We start from the raw sequence: 17,747 nt of genomic DNA on the forward strand, positions 1-17,747 counted from the left end.
TCTTCCTAAGTAATTCCTAAGAAACATTTATGCTTTCCTCATGAGGGCACCATGCCACTGCTGTCAGTGGAGATGAGGGGTGCTGGAACATCCGACCCTACGCTGCAGCCAGAACTCCTGGCCAGACTGATGCAGCGCTGAATGGCATCGAGAGCACTTCAGTGGCTTGGGGCTCTGATGGGACGATGTGAGACACACAGCAGACACAGACCTGAAGAGACGCACAGGCACCGTGCACGGCACCCCAGGCACTGAGGTGCTGCAGGGATCTTTTTTTTTTAAGGTATGAGGTTCTCAAAAAGAAAAAAAAAAGGCCCCGTGTTTGTAGCCAACACGTGTAATCTGTTCAGCCCTTGTCAGACAAAACAGTTTTGCCATAAGACAGCGATTCCCAGAGGGGAAAGGGGCGAAGTGAAAATACTTTATCAGCTGCGTACATATGTAACGTGGTAGCCTCGCTGCAAAGCAAAGCCTCTTTCCTTTTGAAAGCCAGGCAGGGGCGGGAGGCAGCTGCCTGCGAGAGGGGACAGAAGTGACACAGGCAGAGCCGAAAGCACCACGGCCCCCACCCCGCTCCCTTATCACCCTTATCCACCCATCAGGACAGAATAACCCCATGAATTCAGAAATACATCCAAGTAAACCTTGAGATTTCGTAAAGCTCTTATTAAAAATATATGCGTGGCTTTTAATGTATACAAACGATCGTTTACTTCAGACATGAAGAGCAATCTGCCAGACTGCTTGGGGTGGCGAGGACTCCCACCTCAGTGCTGGAGTCTGAGCGCTGCGCTCCTGCCCCGGTGCTGTGGATAGAGGGGGTCCTGGGGCAGCAGCGCAGCTCTGTGCTCCAGGGATGGACTGTGGGTACACAACAGGTGAGTGTTCACTGAGAATCCATCAGTTCTTCATCCATCAGCCCTAGGGAAAAAGAATAAAGGCAATGCCATGAAGCAGTCACCAGTCACTGCTGCACAGTTTGCAGGAGGTGGAGGGGCTGGAGGATCTGAGGTGCAGCCCTGGGCCCTGCAGTGCTGGGGCAGGGAGGTGATGGAGAGGGAAGGGAAAGGATGAGAGTGGGTGGGTGAAGGGGAATGGCAGGAGCGTGTGTGTGTGTGTGTGCCCATCTGGGCGATGCATCACATTGAGATTGTCCCGCATTAAAAATTCACCAGCCAGAGAATTTTCAAGGGATTTGTAGTAATTAGATGACAAAATGCTGGCAAATCTCAGGCTTGCCAAAGATGTTACTCAGGGGTCAAAGACTCGACACTTTTGGCTGGGTAATTTGTAAGTGTCAATCACACTCAGCCGTCAGAGGGAGAGCAGAGATCTGAGGGCTGCATCCTAACGAAGCCACAGCTCTGCCTCCCGCCTGCAGGGCCGGGCACAGCACTGCCAGTGCTGAGTGTGGGGTTTGGGAAGGGCATGCCCACTCCTGTGTCCCAGCGCCCAGCTCCAGGCAGGAGGAGCTGCCCTGGCTCACTGCCTCCAGCATCCATCCTGACTTCATCCCCATGCACCAATTTCTCCGCTTTCCTGCTTTTCTTTTTTTTTTTGGTGGGTTCCTTCATTTTCAGCACCTTCCACCCCACAAAACCCCTTGCAGGTTTTCCCCCTTTCCTCCTCTTGCATCCTGCATGCACCTGGATGCTCGCGAGCTGCTCCTTGAACACCTGCAGGCTCCGTGCCAGGTGGAAGGCAAAGCTTCTATGCCTGCTGCCAGGTCCTGCAGCCCTCAGGACAGCCCCAGTGTGCAGTGAGCGGCAGCAGTCACAGGCAACGACTCGTCCCACGGGCCTGACATCCAGCCTCAACCCACAGCCCTGCAACGGTGGAACGTGTGATGGAAAGGCGCCGGCCCCAGGCAGGGTGCAGGGTGCTGCTGCTGCCCCTCTGCCCCACGGACCCCCTGGCAGAGCCGTGCTCCCGCTCCCACCGCTTTGCATATTTCTCCAATTCAGGTCACATCGTGCACATATGCCTCAGCCAACATTTGTTGATATTCTCTCTGCCTCTCTTCCCAGCTCCAGTTTGGGGTGAAAGCCTCCCTTATTAGCCAATTTGGATACCCATTTACTGTGAATTACTGAGCCTGATTATTATTCATGAATGGATAAGTCTGAAATCTCAAGCCCTGCCATGCGATTTCTCCCCCTCTCAGATGCATACATTTTGGGAAGCAGGAAGCAGCGCGCCCGTGTCACGCGGTGCTCTGGGGCACAGAGCCGGGCAGGGCTGCTGGCTGTGCGCAGTACATGCAGAGCTGAGGAGCTCGTGCCCCCAGCCCAGCACAGCTGCAGCCAGCACCCAGAGCCGCCCCACAGCTCCGAATGCTGCCGTTACACCTGCTGTCATTTCGGGGTGCGTTGCGCAGGATCCTCCGCGTGCAACGGAGAAGTCGGGTCCTTGCCTGCAGAGTGGGAATTAACTCCAACTGTTCTCCAGAGCTGCGATCAGCACTTCCATAATTAATGTATGGGCGCAGAGCTGTGTACATACACAGCCCCCCCACCCGCACACATCAAACAGATTTCCCCGATACCAAATTGCCTGAAAAATTAACCAGTGTCGAACTGCTCAACGAGATAAGTATCATTAAGGGAAAAAGAAAACCTTCATTATGTTTGAAGGTATGGAAAAAAACCCTTGTGAATGTTTTCCAGCCCATATCCAGACAGGGAAATAACATGTTATAAAACATATCAAAGGGTTAAATTAATTTTCATTAAAATTTAAATTTGGAAGGCTCCCTCTCTCCTCTCCTCCCTCCTCCCCTCTTTGAACATTTGACTGGCAACCATTTCATATTTCAATCTCGGCAGAACAAATTGAATTAGATGTTGAAACCAAACTCTGCTCTGTTCTCTAAAGCCTACATGCTCAGCTTGTGCTAATCCTTTTCGCCGCCGCTGCAGACCTCAGAGATGCGCAGCAAGAACCCTGCCCTGCCACAAAAGACAATGAAGGGAGGGAAAAACACAAAAAAAGAAAAAGAAAAAGAAAACCAACACGGGAAAATCCAACCCAAACTTGTAGCCCTGTGAGGCTCTGCTGAAAGTGAGTGCTGGGGGCAGTGTGGGCAGGGCCCCGCTCAGTCCTGGCTGTGCTGCGGTGCCAGTGCCTCCCTCTTGCTGAGCATCCTTGTCCAACCCTTCTGTTTTACCTAGCACTTCATATATACAATATTACCCTGCAGCACTCTTCCCATGGATCTGGGATGGTTTCCATCTTTTCTTGCAGTGCCACGTGCCTCCCATCCCTCCCCACCTTTCACTGTCACTTCCCCAGAAATGTCTCTTTCCCCCAGGCTGAACTGATGGCAGCCCCCTGACACACAGGGCTCTGCTGCCCACCGTGCTCCCCTGCTGTCACCCTCCCAGCCCCGCCAGGATTGTCACTCATCAATGCTGGGCAAAAAAAGCCTAAACAACAACAAAAAACCCAGATTCCAGAACTCTGCACTGAACTCATCTCTACTTCAACTGACAGCCGCCTTGATAGTGCTGCTCCATCACGTGCTTCAGTTTATCCACCTGTACAGTGGGCACAAATACCAGTCTCGGGGCAAGGCTGAGGCCTGGGCACCGTGCTGGGGTTGCAGCAAAAGGCAGGCATTAGTATCCCACAACCTGTGAATGAGTCTGGGGGTCAGTCCCAGTGCCTGCATGCCGGCTCCTGGGGGCAGAGAGGTGCAGTGTGTGGCACCAGGAAGAAGCAGCAGAGCTGGGAGTACCGGCTCTAGGAGCAGAGCTGGGGAGGTTTGCAGACACCGTCTGTGGGCAATGGCACAACTGCATCCAGGAGCTGGGGCGGGCTGTGTCCAAACAGCTGGGGCTGCCTGGCTCTGGACACTGCAGCTCCATCCCTTCTCCAGTTGCGTGCTGTAGAGCTGCTGACCACTGGATGCATCCTTCAGCTGAGCAGCTCCAGGGGAACAAACGCTAACTCAAGGCCATGCACACACTGCAACAGGCTGCATGAAGTGGGAAGCAATGTAACCCTGCTGGGATTGTTCCTGTCTTTATGGGGGAGAGGAAGGAAGCATGCACTGAGCATGGCTCTGAGCCACCCATGTCCCTGCCACATGTCCCCAGGAGCTGTCCCCCCCACAACAGCAGCATATCCTGCAGGGCCACCTCTGCCATACCTACCTCACCATGCTGCACACTGGTTAGAGGGCCTCATCTTTGTTGCTCTCCTCCTCTTCTAGCTGCTCCAGGATCTCACCCAACACCTCTGATCGCTTCTTCTTGTTTGGGGAATCTGTAGAGGCACAGGTGAGAGAAAAACGAAGGTGAGGGTCACAAAGGGGTACGTGCACCACATGCAGCCCAGTCCTGCCCCACCAACCCCATGGGCACCACTGGGGAGCTGTCTCCCCACCCACAGCACCTTTACTCCAAGGCTCTGCTGGAAGCCACGTGCCCACCTCCAGCCAACGCACAGCAATGCCAACCCTTAAATGCAGTTCACCCATCCCATGTCCAAGAGAGACTGCAGCAGCTGTCCGGACAGCAGGCTGGTCCCTTGGGGCCAGGCCCCAGTCCTAGTGGAGTTCAGATGATGCTGCAGGCCTGCAGTGCTGGATCTGCCTGCCCCATGTTGGGTGCAAGGCAGTGCCACGTCCCCCGCCAGGCGCAGAGTGCCCTCCACAGAAGTTGCCCCCCCACACTCCCTGCCAGCGGCTGCAGAGCACATGGAGAACAGCTGTTTGAATCCTGCCTCAGACATCAAAAGCCTCGCCGGGTTTCTCAAACAAACAAACATACCATAGGACTGAAGAAAAGGTGTAAAATAAATAAATGGAACAAGCTGTGCGTTTTCTTTTAGTATTACAGCTGCTGCGGGAGATAAACAACAAGTAAATGTCACAAAACATCAATACAGAAGAAATTAACCTGACAAAAGCTCACATCCCCCTCCTCTGCCTCCCCCAGCTTGGAACAGTTTTGCATTTCTGGAGTTCCCACCTAACGATTTTATTTTTCAATTAATTCCTTGTCAGAGTGCCAGGGCCCGCCTGCTCCTGGGGGTTGTGGGAAGGGGTGCGGCTGCCACCCCAGGCCCCATGCACAGCTCTGCCCCACCAGGGCTCTTACGGACACAAAACAGGATGGCTGAGGCCAGAGGAAGGCCCTAACCCAGCTCCTGCTGCCTGCTGCCCAGAGCTGAGGTGAGGCGGCACCAAGCGTGGTCCCAGAGCCCCACATCCACTGCACACAAACCTTGGGCACAGGGACATCCTGACCCTGCAGCCCCTCAGAGCACACTGCAACTTGTGCAGGCACCTACACCCCACGCACAAGCACCCACACCACGGACAACCACGCCATGCCATGTGCCACCAGGCATCCCACGGCCACCTAACAGGGAGGTGAAAGGAATAAAGGAATGACATAATATAAAAGGAGCAGGGTGCAAGTGGATCAGTCGGATGTCCGTTCTGCTGCTTCAGGCTGGTTAGGGTTTTCCACTAACGATCCCATTTACTTCCTTTAAACAACAGCCAAAGCCGGGGGCGGGCCGGCAGGGATTACGGCGGGATTACACCGTGGTGGGGCTGCGGATGCCATGCTAATCCTGCGGGGTTTACTCTCTGGCTACGGCATGTGTTTGCATTAGTTACAGAGGCGCTCTCAGAAAAAAAGAAAAAAAAAGAAAGAAAGAAGAAAAGAGGAAGAAAGAATACAAAGGGAGCCAGAACCGACGGGGAAGCAGCAGCCCCCAGCTTCGGGCTGCAGCTTGAGGGAGGGAGCAAGCCGGGGTTCAGCCCCTGCCCTCCTCTCTCTGCCCTCTCCTACCCAAACAAGGGCCGGACCCCAGCCCCATGGCTCCCACTGCTTCACCCCCAGCAGAAGCCAGCCCTTCCCCTTCCTGTGCTCGGCGCAGCATTTCCCATCTGTCAGTTAATTCTCTGATCGATGGTGAGGAGCAGGACGAGCGCCCGGCGCAGCTGGCGCTCGCGTTAGTGCTGGCAGGAGGCCGGCGGCCCGCTGGCACGGTGCTCCAACACAGGTCGATGGCAGTGGGGAGGATGGGAGCGGGACATGGTGCGGCCGCATTGCCTGCGGTGGGCATGGAGGGAAAGGGATAAAACCAAAGGAGGTGGACGGATGGATGGATGGATGGATGGATGGATGGATGGATGGATGGATGGATGGATGGACGGATGGATGGATGGACGGATGTGTAGGATTGGACACTGACAGTACGTGAACAGGGGGATGCTCACGAATGCATACACACAGTTCTGAGTGGGACTGCAGAGCACCAGGTGCTGTGCAGTGAGGGAAGGGGCCCTGCTCCATCCTACTGTGTCTATTGGATCTTTGGAAATGATGGCTCAGATATGACCTGACTGCTATGACCAATGCCTATGACAAGAGACGAGACTTGAGGTCCAGAGCTCTCCAACCTAACAAACAAGACCTGAGGAGTCAAATTTGTGTAAGCAGTGTCCAGAAGTAAGGTGCATGACTGCAGCAGAGGGGAGGTGGAGCTGGAATGGGGAATGCTCCATCTCCTGCAGCATCAGGGCTCAGGGAAGTGCTTCTGTGCTAAGGCCAAACTGACACTGCCTCAGAGCTGCTAAGGGGCAAGCAGCTATGGAGCTGTGCTGCACAGAGCCTGGCCCGGGCTGTGCCACAAGCTGTGCCACTCAAAGCCTGGCCATGGGCTGTTTCCATGAGCTGTGCCACTTGGAGCTGAGCCACTTTGAGCCTGGCCATGAGCTGTGCCATGGAGCAGTGCTGCCCAGAGCCTGGCTGTGGGCTGTGCCATGAGCTGTGCCATGGAGCAGTGCTGCCCAGAGCCTGGCCGTGAGCTCTGCCATGAGCTGTGCCATGAGCTGTGCTGCCTGGAGCCTGGCTCCACACCGCTGCTGGGAGCTACATTCCAGAGGGTGCATCCATCTCTAGGCAGTGCCTGTCCTCCCTGCTTCCCACGCATGCCTGCAGCTGTTATACATGGCAGACATCAATGGGCTCCTTTAGGTCTTCTCAGTGCCATGCTGGTGCTCAGTCCATGTCCACCCCACAGCACATCTACCTCCCACCCACCTCTTCCCCCTCATCCACAGCCTCCAGTACTGGGAACAGTGCTTTGCCCATCCCCATGGTGCTGTGCAACCCCTGGTGACAGGCAGGTGTGTGGCAGAGGTAAGGGATGCTGCTGAGGATTCAGGAGGAGAGCATCGATCTCCAGCTCAGTCCTCCAGCCCAGGGGAGCCCTTCCTACATAAATATTTGCCAAGCCAAGCGTTTGTGCTGTCAATGGCTGTCAATAGCAGCCTGCAGCGCTGCTATCTACAGAGCTGTCACTCTCGGGCACCTGATCCAAACAGCACTCTCTGGATCCCACCCGATGGTCACATTATTTCTTCTTTGTAACTGAGCTTCTCTGTGCCTCCATCACCCTCCCAGAGCCCACCCCTACCCACACTCCTCTGCTGGGAGGTTTTCTGTGTGGCACAGTGCCAAAAGGGCTGCTCACCCCTTGCTGTTCCCACCTCTGCAGCACTGCAGGGTACCGGCACAGCGGAGCCTGCAGCTGGCACAGAGAGCCCCGGTGCTGCCAGTGCAGTGGGTAGCTGGCACATGTGCCTGGCTGTGTCAGATAAAGCAGTCAGCCTGCTGCCCTCTGCTCGACCTGCACAGAGCTGCATGCTCTGCTCCCTGAGCGCAGCAGTTTCCCAGCAGCGTGCCCCCTTCTCCTGGGTGGGGAAGGGCCGGTGCAGTGTGGCTGTGTGCCAGTGGGTCGGTGCCAGCTGGGTGTGCCAGCAGCCAGGAGGATGCTTTACCGTGGAAGTGGTCAGCCGTCCTCCTCCTCAGGGCCTCCACCGTCTCCTCTGTGTCTGCCCACTCCAGGACCAGCCTGCGGCCGTACAAGTGCGTGCTGTGGCACAGGGCATTGAATGCTTTCTGAAGATCAAAGTGAAAAAAAAAAAAGGAGAAAATAAGAAGTAAGGAAAAACAAAGATGTCCCTCCCTCCGCCCTGAATCTAAAGGGGAGAGAACACCCTGCTCTGAGCACTTTGCTCTGACAGGGCAGGATTCGTCTCCATCAGCACCTCTGGCCTGATCATTTACCTTTCACACATCCGCAAAGAGCAATCACCACCCACTATCCCCATGGGCTGCAGCAGGAGCCCCTCACAGCTGCTCAGCTCTGGGTGCAGCCCTGGGGCCAGGAGCGCTGCTGCCCGGTGAGGTGGGGGATAGTGCAGGGAGTCAGGTCACACCTGGTCCCTGCTGGCACTGCAGCAGCACGTGCCCTTGAGAAGGGAAAGGAAGATGCAACTAACTGCCTGGTGCACCTGGGAACCCTCCCATTCCATGCTGGCATAGCAAAGCACAACCCAACATCAGCAGAGGCTGCTCCGGGTCCATCAGTGGGACGAGTCTCAGCCTGTGCCAGGAAGTCTGCCTTCCCCTTGCCTTCCCCATGCTTTCTCCCTGACTTCTCTTTGTCTTCACCATCAGCCATACAGCAGCTATCTCTTGCTGACACTGAAGCTGGCAAGCTGGCCAGCACAGTTGTGTAGTAAATGGCTAGGCATGGGACAAGCAAAGAATCCAGCACGCTCTTTAAAAACCCTCAGCCAGGATTAGGATTATGTAAATTCATAAAGTCTGTAAACTCACTCTAGGCACAACAGACAGAAACACACCCCTCTGTTCGAGCTCCGCAGAGATGCGGCACTGAGGGACATGGATAGTGGGCACGGTGGGGATGCGTTGGGGTTGGACTTGTCATCTTAGAGGTCTTTTCCAACCTTAACAATTCAGTGGTTCTGACTCTCCATCACTCCCACAACTCCCATTCAATCCAGAAGAGAGGAACACATCTCCCATTCCCTGCACCCTGCTGGCATATCAGTACTCTCCATCTCTCCACCCTGCCACCCCCACAGACCCACACAGGCCTCATTTCTGGGTGGTTGTGCTTCCGTATGAGGCTGCAGCCTTCTGCAGCTACAGCTGCCTTTATTTGCAGCTGCTGTTGTTTTAAAGGCCCATTTCCACTCAGAATGGGATCCAATTAGCAGAGCAATGTGTTGGCTTAAATAAACACTCAGGGGGAGCAGCAGTGGGGAGCTGTGATGGCTGTTTGCATTGGCACAAAGAGCCATTGCCATCGCCTGGCAAACAACGGCAGCGCTCACCATTGGTTCTCATTTGTTCATTTTGACTTCTGGATTGCTCACAAGCTGCAGCACCAGGCAGAGGAGGCTGTAGGACAGGGCATAGGTACATAAAGCATCCTCTGGACCCATGATGCAGAGGGCTGCTGTGTGATGGAGGAACCTGCTGGTGGGAGGCGGGAGGTGCACAGCTCCTGCCCAGCCCCAGTGCTCCAGCACATGGGAGAAGCAAAGCACCCAGTACTGCGGGGCTCCCCAGGCTGGGGCTGCAGAGGAGGAGCCGTGCGCTTCAGATGGAAAACACCCAATGTCATTTCCTTTGGGAACCACTGAAAATAAACAAGTTGCATTTGCTGCTTTGAGTGGGATCCATACTACCTCAGGGAAAAGAGAGGATGCACTGATGATTCAAGAAACAAAGGGGTGGAGGGCAGTAAAGCTTCCCCCATGCATCCAAAGGCCCAACGTCTTCCTGCAAGAAGGGGAAATGTGCCGCTGCTGCTGTTGCACGAAAAAAAAAAAGAAAAAGAAAAAAAAACAGGGAGGAGAAAGATACATTTGAACAGGAAAAGTGCAAAGGGAAGACAAGCAGACGGGCTGTGGGCACGGGATGCTGCTGGGGGCTGCACCCGCTGTGGCTGAGCACTGTGCTGCGCTGGACAGCTGGGCTGGGTGCTGAGGCCACCCCTGTGTGCTCTGTTAATTTGAGGACAGGGCTGCTCTGTCTGCAGCCCCCTGCCTTGCTCCGTAAAACACTCAAGCTGAAGAGCCTCAGGCTGTTGGCATTGGAGGGACAGAGGGCCGCCACCACTGGGAGACTGATACGTTTCTCTTCCTCACAAGAAACACTCCCACCCGATGATGCTTGAGGCACTGCCAGCTGCGCACAGGATTTTTCCTTCCATGTGTGCACATTTCTAAAGGGCTGGCTGTCTTTCCCAAAAGGGCAATTTCTATTTGGAGACCAGATGTATTTTTATATTGACGAGGGAGAAAAGTGGAAACTTGGCTCCCAGTTAATAGTTTAAAAATAAAAACAATCCCACAACAATTCTGCATGGGGAACTTCAGGAAACGTATCCCATGGTTAACGCTTCCGTACCCAGAGTTGACACTGCATGCATGGTGCCCACCTGGTGCACACCAGGACCACCCCACAACCCCAGGGACAGCAGCAGGAAGCAAACTTCATGGGCTCAGCCCCAGGACTGCAGTGGGAGCCTCTGTCCCAGCTTTGGAGAACCTCTGCAGGTGCACTGTCGTGGCTCAGAGAAAGACAAACGGGGAGGTCACAGGTTTTAAATGCCCAACAAAGCCACCGTAACTGTTCTATTATAAAAGCATCATGTTTTATAGGACGCTTATAAGTGATTTCCAAATTACCACTCTTAGGGGAAAAAAAAAAGTCATTGATCGTCTGCAGCCATTCAGCTCAGAGGTCTCCAGGCCCACTCCCCTCCTCTCTCATTTCACTTAGCAATAAACTCTCAGCCAATTATGGCTGTGTTTACAATATTCAGGATCCTATTCATCAATACATAGCACATCCTTTTCCAGACGGCCAATGGAGTGTACTTGATGTGCCACTTGTGAGACAATTAAATCCCTAAAAGAGAAGAGGTTGAAAAAAAGAAAAAGAAAAAAAAAAAAAAAAAAAAAGGAAGGAAGGAAGAAAAGCTGCTTTGCTGGAAAAGAGAAGGAACCCTTGGAGTGATCTTTCTCAGGGCTCAAGCTCCAGGGCTGTCCCTGCATTGTGGGACCAGGGGAGTGTTGGTCCTTGCTAGATGCTGGCAGCAGGAGCACCTGGAGCAGGGCACCTCTCTCCTGCACCCAGATGCTCCTGAAAGAGCTGCTGACAGAGGCTCCTGTTTGAGCAGAAGTGTACCAAACAGAGTCCAGTCCTGGAGGAACGCAGCCTGGAAGGGAGCATGGTGCTGAGTCAAAGGAGGTTTGAATGCGGATCAATACAGGACTAACACAGAAACGCCATGTGCTGTGCTATAGGGGAGGTCATGCTGGAACAGATGATCTAATAGTCCCTTGTGACCTTGGATCAATGGATCCTGTCTAAAAATATAAACACAGGCTATGCCTGCTCCCTGCTCCTCCCTCTATCACCTCTGCTCTTGGTCTTGAAAACTGGGACTGGTTTCAGGCAGTAACACCACAGTGATGACCCCTGGCCCACACCCACAGCCGCTTCTCCTCCAGATCCCACACCTTGCCAGCAGCAGGGACACCCAAACAGCACCTTCACAACAACTTGCACCCACTGCACCCACACAAAACAAAGCTGCCCAGCACAGCCTGCACTCCTGGTAGTGCTACCTGCTGGCTGGAAGCATTGCCCAGCACACCAGGTGCTGCCCTGCCTCCTGCAAATACTGGTGCTGGTAGGAGCAAACCTTCCCCAAGGCTGACTCTCTTTCTCACGAGTGCTGGAGGACAGGGGTTGGAACATGGCTGCTGTCACACTACTCTCTGAGCAGGTACTTGCTCAGAACTCAGTCCCAACCAGCACTGCTCAGGTTCCCAGGACGTTCTCCTGCAAGTTTCTCCAAGAAGCACTTTGAAAAGAGTGATACTGCGATGGAATTTTTTTTCCTTCCTATCACCGGTTAGCCAGCTCAAGCAGGACCACATGGGACCCATTTGTTTTCTGGGGGTGAAGCCCATGCCATGTCCCAGAGCCAGCTGTCCCCAGGAGCCCTGGGTGTCAGCTCCATAACAGCGCACATCTGACTCTCCAGTGGCTGTTAGCACTACTCTGTAACCGTTCCTCCTGCAGGCAGAGGCTTGCAGGTCTGAAGCATGGCACTGCAAGGCACAGCTGTCCCAGCAGCCATTCCTGGCCTTCCCCACAGCCACAGAGAAGATCCATTCAGAAGCCACCTCCGTAGGGTACTCAGAGTGCTGGCCTCAGAGGGGGTGACAGTACGCCAGTGTTCTGAATGCAGACAGAGACAAAGCACATCTGGGGGCTGCCCACTTTTGGGGTTTGGCTCCATCACAGCACTGTGGTGAGTCCAACAGCATGTCAGACCTGGGGTAAGTCCCAGCAAGCAGCTCCCGAGTCCCCCTGGTCCAAGAAAGGGCTGGGAAGGGAGTGAGGCTCACCTTGGCATCCTGCTTGGTGAGGAAATCCACGAAGCCGAAGCCGCGGTGTGAGCCCGTTCCTGCCATCTTCTTGGGCAACCGGACAGTCTTCAGCTCCCCAAAGGTGCTGTGAACAAGAGGGGGAGAAGTGAGGATGCCAAGACTGATAGGAAGGCCATGTTTATCCCACACCGTGGCACTTCCAGCTACAGGCAGCCCTGAGGCTGAGCAATCCATGCTCGGAGGCCACCCACTTCCTGCAAGGGAAAGCACCCCCAAAGCATCCTGTAACAGCTGGAAGCTCTGCTGGATCCCAAAGGCCATTCATTTGTCCTGCCGACACCTTCACAGAGCAAACACCTGCCTTAGTGTAACTTCTGTACCTCCCCTCCTTTGAGGAGATGTGCAGAAAGCAGGGCACTCGGGCAGGGCTGTACCTGCACCCAGATCCAAGGTACGGGCACCCTGCAGCCCCCACCCCAGTCCTAGGAGCATGACTCCAGCACAGCTCACTGCGTGCCACCCCTGAGAATCCAGGATAACGCCCGTGTTCTGCCTGTGTCCAAGCTCCTGCTTCCCCTCCCCACGCTTCCATTTATCAAACACATATGCACAAACTGCAACCAATAAATATTTAATGCAGACCGGGTCGGACTGGATGTGTTATTTTATTTGAAAACCTACACACACACGCGCACATACAAAAGGAGCCTGGGATGCAGCAGTGCCAGAGAGCACCTGGGAATAAACACAGTAAAGGCCGTAAATGTTCTCATGAAATGATATAAGCTAAATCTTTGAGTTAACCCTGCGCTCTGGCAGCATGACCAGGCATCCATCCGCCCAATTTCCTGAGGCAACGCGCTGTGTAAATGCACCATGATGAAGCCTCAAAATGAATCTGCACGCCTCCTCCTCGGGGCTGCCTGAGCTCTCCCTCCCTCATGCCCCCTTCGGGCCACTGCCACGCAAACAAACAAACAAACCCCCCTGGGGGACGCGTGGCCTCTGCTGCAGGGCTGTGCGTGGGGCACAGAGCCCTGTGTCTCTGCGGGTGCTTGGTACCCTGGGGAGGGGGCACAGGGGTGCCCAACAAGAGGGCTCCCAGCCTAAAGAATCCAGAACTGAGCCCTTACCTGATGCACTACAGGAGCCCCAATGCATTATCTGTGGGAAATAAGATGTGTGGCATAGGGGAACAGAATGATGGCTGAAGTGCTACAGCATTGCTCTGTGCACCAAAGCACCAAGCACCTCTCTTGGTCACTGCATCGAGAGCTGATGCACAGCACAGGGAACAAGAGAACCGCACGGTGAATGGCAGCAGGGTGGCTATGGAGGGCACAGGGCAGTTGTGGGGATGTAGAACAACAGAGGGAAAAAGTTAGCTGCAAAGAAAGCCGCAGTGGGGTCCAAACTTGGAGCAGCATGTCTGTGGGATCAGGGTGGCAGTGGGGCGGCTGTGGGGCAGCTGATCCAGGACAGCAGCACCCAGAGCAGCACTGCAATGCTCAGCAGGGCAGTGGGGGACAGGGCTGGCCCTGCTAGGCTGAGAAGCAAAACACTCCCCTGCTGTGGTGCTAATTAGAAACCACAACACAGCAATTACCATCCCAGGAGCTGTGAATGAAGTGGAGAGCCCAGGCCTTTAATGTTTTCCTCTCCAGTGCCAGGCAGTGGCTCACACCTCTCTTTTCCAATTATTTCCTCCAGATTTGGGGAGGATGGGGGAGAGAAGCAGAGGCAGGGGAACCAATTGCTTCCTATAGAGCAAGGCTCCTTGCACTGGGCCATCTGCAAAGCCCCTGGGAGCGGTGCTGGCAGTGGGGATGGGGACATGGCTTGTCCCCACTGGGTGACAAGAAGGAAGGAAGCAGATGGCATACAAGGAGGTAACCTGCAGCTCTCCGATGGGAGCACCAGACAGAGCAAAGTCCTGGCTGAGGCTGTGACCAGCTGTAGGATAACCATCGAAGGTGCAGACTCCCACTTGGTGACAGCACACTGCGTGTTGGGCTGTGCTCATTTTCTGGAGGTGTTTGTGCATTCTCCATCGGCATGGCCACACATGGAGGATGGGCTCAGGGGCTGCTGGGGGTGTTCTGCAGGAACCTTCTTCCTCCTTGTGCAAAACAAACTGTTCTTATGTCCTCAGATACATACTCATGTTCCACAGCATGGGATGGTTCTAAATCAGGAAAAAAAACCCAATGCCAATGATGGCATGGGAAGCTGGTTGGGGATGCATGACACAGGTCCAGGACGGAGCTTTGGTAGAGCTCCCACTCACTGCAATAGCTCTGGAAGGGGACACAGGGCCCAAGCAAGATGAGAACTTCCCCCTCGCAGAGCCATGTCCCTGCAGTGCACCTCTGCTTAAACTCATTCCTTCGATGCACAACAGTCACTGTTGCTTTTTTTCCCCCTCTCCTTTCACCCTCAAACAGGACCTTCCCTCCCCCAGTACATTATGTCCACGCGCTCCTCTGCTTCTGCGCTGATGTGCTGATTACAGGGGAGAAAGGAATAAAAGGAAAAAAAGAATGTTCCTTCCTGTTCCCCCACCCTGGAAGCAGGGCCCTGCCAGGGGCTGTGCCGGGCGAGCTGCTGGCCCACCCCATGTGGGAGTTAATGAGATCCGCACAGACGGCCCTCCTGCCCCCCGCTGCAGGACTGGGCTGACTCCACTTGGGCTAATCCCATTACAAGAAAATAACGTGGATAATTCAAGCTAATGAAATCGTTACAAGAATGCGGACAGCCAGGGGTGGACATTCAGAGCCAATTTAACACTCCTCGGTGCTGTTATCCTCAGCACAGGAAATATCTGAAAGCAGGAAGGGAAAGGAAGGGAGAAAAAAAGCCCTCCTCTCTTGTTAGCTCAAATCCTGTTAGGGAGTTCAGGAATTAATCTGCCACCTATCTCCCCCATTACCGTTATCACCAGCACCATCAGCGCCGTCTCCTCGGTAACCCAGCAGCTGGGGAGGGGGGACACATGGGGCAGGGGGGGCGCCTGCAGAGGGGCACAGCAGCTCCAGGGCACAGCAGTCACCAACAGCCGGAGCCCTCCGTGCCTGCAGCCAGTGGCAGCTGTACCCGTCCTGCAGCAGGGCCGTGGCAATGCCCCATGCCACCACAGACTGCTCTGGCACGGTGCTGCCTGCATGGCTCCAGCCTTGGGCTGCCCAAACACTCAGTCCTGGGGAGCTCTGGGACACTGCTTGTGGGGCAACAGAGGGGTTGAAGGACACATCAGGCTTCTCCAGGAGGCAGGTGCTGGAGCCAGCCTTTCCACGGGGAACACCACTTGACTCACTCTGATGGAAGAAGCTCACCAGCAGCACTTCCAAAGGCTCTGCAGTCGAGATGGCCACCCTGGCGGCCTTGGAAAGCCAACCCCTGCCCGCTGCTTGAGCTGATGGCTGCTGCTTACCAGCCTCACACAGACACACAAAGCCTGTCAGCCAGTGGAGGCAGTTGGGATTAAGAAAAGAAACGGTGCAACACGACGTGAGCATTCAGTATGTGGGACAGAGCCAAAGCCCAGTGCACAGCATGCAGGGCACAGAGGCAGCTGCAAGAACACCTCGGCAGCACAGGGGCATGGGCAGGTGCTGACAGCCAGGCCACGCAGAGCAGCGTGCCCATACCCAGGACACAGATCCAATATGAGAGGATAGGGTCCACAAGCACCACGCTGTTGTAGCACAGGAGGGGATGCTCTGGGCCCTGCAGGAGGCTGTTCCCTCCCTGTGCCATGCACAGAGGGGTTCCGTATGTTTGTGCTATGCAGCACCAGCAGCATCCACCCCTGACCTAGGCCTTATTATCATTGAGCTCACAGGAAAGCACCGCCAACCCCGTTCCTACCCCCAGACAAGACTGGGACAAGCAGCTCTGTTGCATTTCTTGGGTGCTCTCTGGTGAGCATGCCTAATTACATCCAGACGGTGCTTTTGGCACACCTGCTGCAGCAACTGTTTATCTTGCTGACAACTAAAAGAGCATCATTTGCAAAGTTTGCTAGGAAAGAAAGCCAATTAGCATGTCGCTGGCCAGGCACAACGATCCCCATGCTCCATCTTTGCCCAGCATGCATGAGCCCGTCGTGCTCACTCCCTCCTTCTGCTTTGGATCCTGCAGCTGGGAGCACACGGAGGAAACCCAAAAGCAAAGTGGAGGGCTGTGCAGAGGTGGCACAGCAGACAGCCTGCTGTCACCTGGCTGACCCTGTAGGATACACACAATGCCCACAAGGCAGAGCTGTGCTGAACGGGGAGCCTGAAAGCCAGCGGCTGTGGCGCCCTGGGAGGAATGTCCTCTGCCCCTCTGCACTCCTATTACAGGGCTGCTGCCTCCTGCCTTCCTCCCTGCAGCAGCTCAGTGCTCACATGGGACCCCCCCAAGGCTCCGTGGGACCCTGAGGCTCCTGCTAAGGGCTCTCAGGCTCTGCTCCGGGATTCTCAGCAGCCCCAGGGCTTCCCTTCCTCCCAGGACACACATAGTAGGAGTATGGGGGCTGTTTCCTCCTCGCCTCAACTGCTTGCTTAAAAATGTAGCAAAACATTTTACCCCTTCTCGATTTATTTTCTTTAACGTTGCTTATGAGGGACCTTATCAAAAGCTTTCTGAAATTCCAAGTAAATTAGTCATTAGGCAGGTTTTCAGAGCAGTAATTAGGCCACTGTGTGCCCCTGATGTATTATTTACCTGAGAAGATATACATAATTAGGGCTCTTCTTTATAACTGGTATTACACGCACTAAATTCTACTCCAGTCTATCGTGTAATTACGCAATTAGGCTGCATGCTAAACAGAAAGAAACCAATTCTGAAAACCAAGCAAAAAGAGGGACAAAAACAGCCCGGTAATTATTATTTTTTAAATCCTCCATCAGCAGCACAGTGGCAGGTTTTAAAATTTTAATATCCCTCCACTTAAGTCATTTTTAAACAGGTGCTAGCACCGGGTTTGGTGTCGTAATGCTGTCACGTTTAATCCCGCTCCATGGGCTCAGCACGGTGCTGGGATGCGGCTCCTTACCGGGCTCTGCCTCACATCACGGCTGGAGGCACTTCTCCTCCTCTCTTTGGCGAGACCAAAGAGAAGTGCCCAGGGCTCACCGAGCATGCTCACACCCCCTAAGTGGACACTTGGGCACTATCTGCAATTATTTTCGTGCTTAAAGATTCATTACTCAAAGCGTGAACGGATGTCCTTCTGTACCTCTCCGTCCCAGTGCTTGGGATGGCAAAGGGAAGGCACAGTGCTGGGTTAGGCACAGCACCAGCTGAACAGCACTGCAGGCACCAGAGAACCAGGCTGACACCCTTACATCCCAAACCCAAGGAACTGGAATCTGTGGATGGACTTCACACCCACACTGCTCTGCAGAGCTCCTGAGCCATGCAGTTGCATGGGCTGAGGAGTGGTGGTGCCCGCACCCACCTCCCACATGTTGGGATTTCAAAGCAACCCACAGCCCAAACAGCACCAAGACTG

General features: G+C 54.5%; 1 protein-coding gene across 2 annotated transcripts in view; it reads right to left on the reverse strand.

Moving 5' to 3' along the window:
• Window positions 1-662: 662 nt before the first annotated feature.
• Window positions 663-17,747, reverse strand: part of RBM19 (RNA binding motif protein 19) — a 47,244-nt gene continuing 30,159 nt past the window's right edge. The window contains exons 22-25 of one of the 2 annotated variants that reach the window (XM_048964264.1): window positions 12,263-12,368; window positions 7,802-7,922; window positions 4,155-4,266; window positions 663-921 (exon numbers count right to left, since the gene is read on the reverse strand). In XM_048964264.1, coding sequence (XP_048820221.1) covers window positions 4,175-4,266; window positions 7,802-7,922; window positions 12,263-12,368 — 319 coding nt within the window. In that variant the 3' untranslated portion in view covers window positions 663-921; window positions 4,155-4,174. Of the gene's footprint in view, window positions 922-944; window positions 1,827-4,154; window positions 4,267-7,801; window positions 7,923-12,262; window positions 12,369-17,747 lie in introns of those variants that run through there. The other variant, XM_048964265.1, reaches the window with a different exon arrangement.

Source organism: Lagopus muta, chromosome 17 (assembly GCF_023343835.1).
Source record: "Lagopus muta isolate bLagMut1 chromosome 17, bLagMut1 primary, whole genome shotgun sequence".
In the NCBI taxonomy this organism is placed as follows: Eukaryota; Metazoa; Chordata; class Aves; order Galliformes; family Phasianidae; genus Lagopus; species Lagopus muta.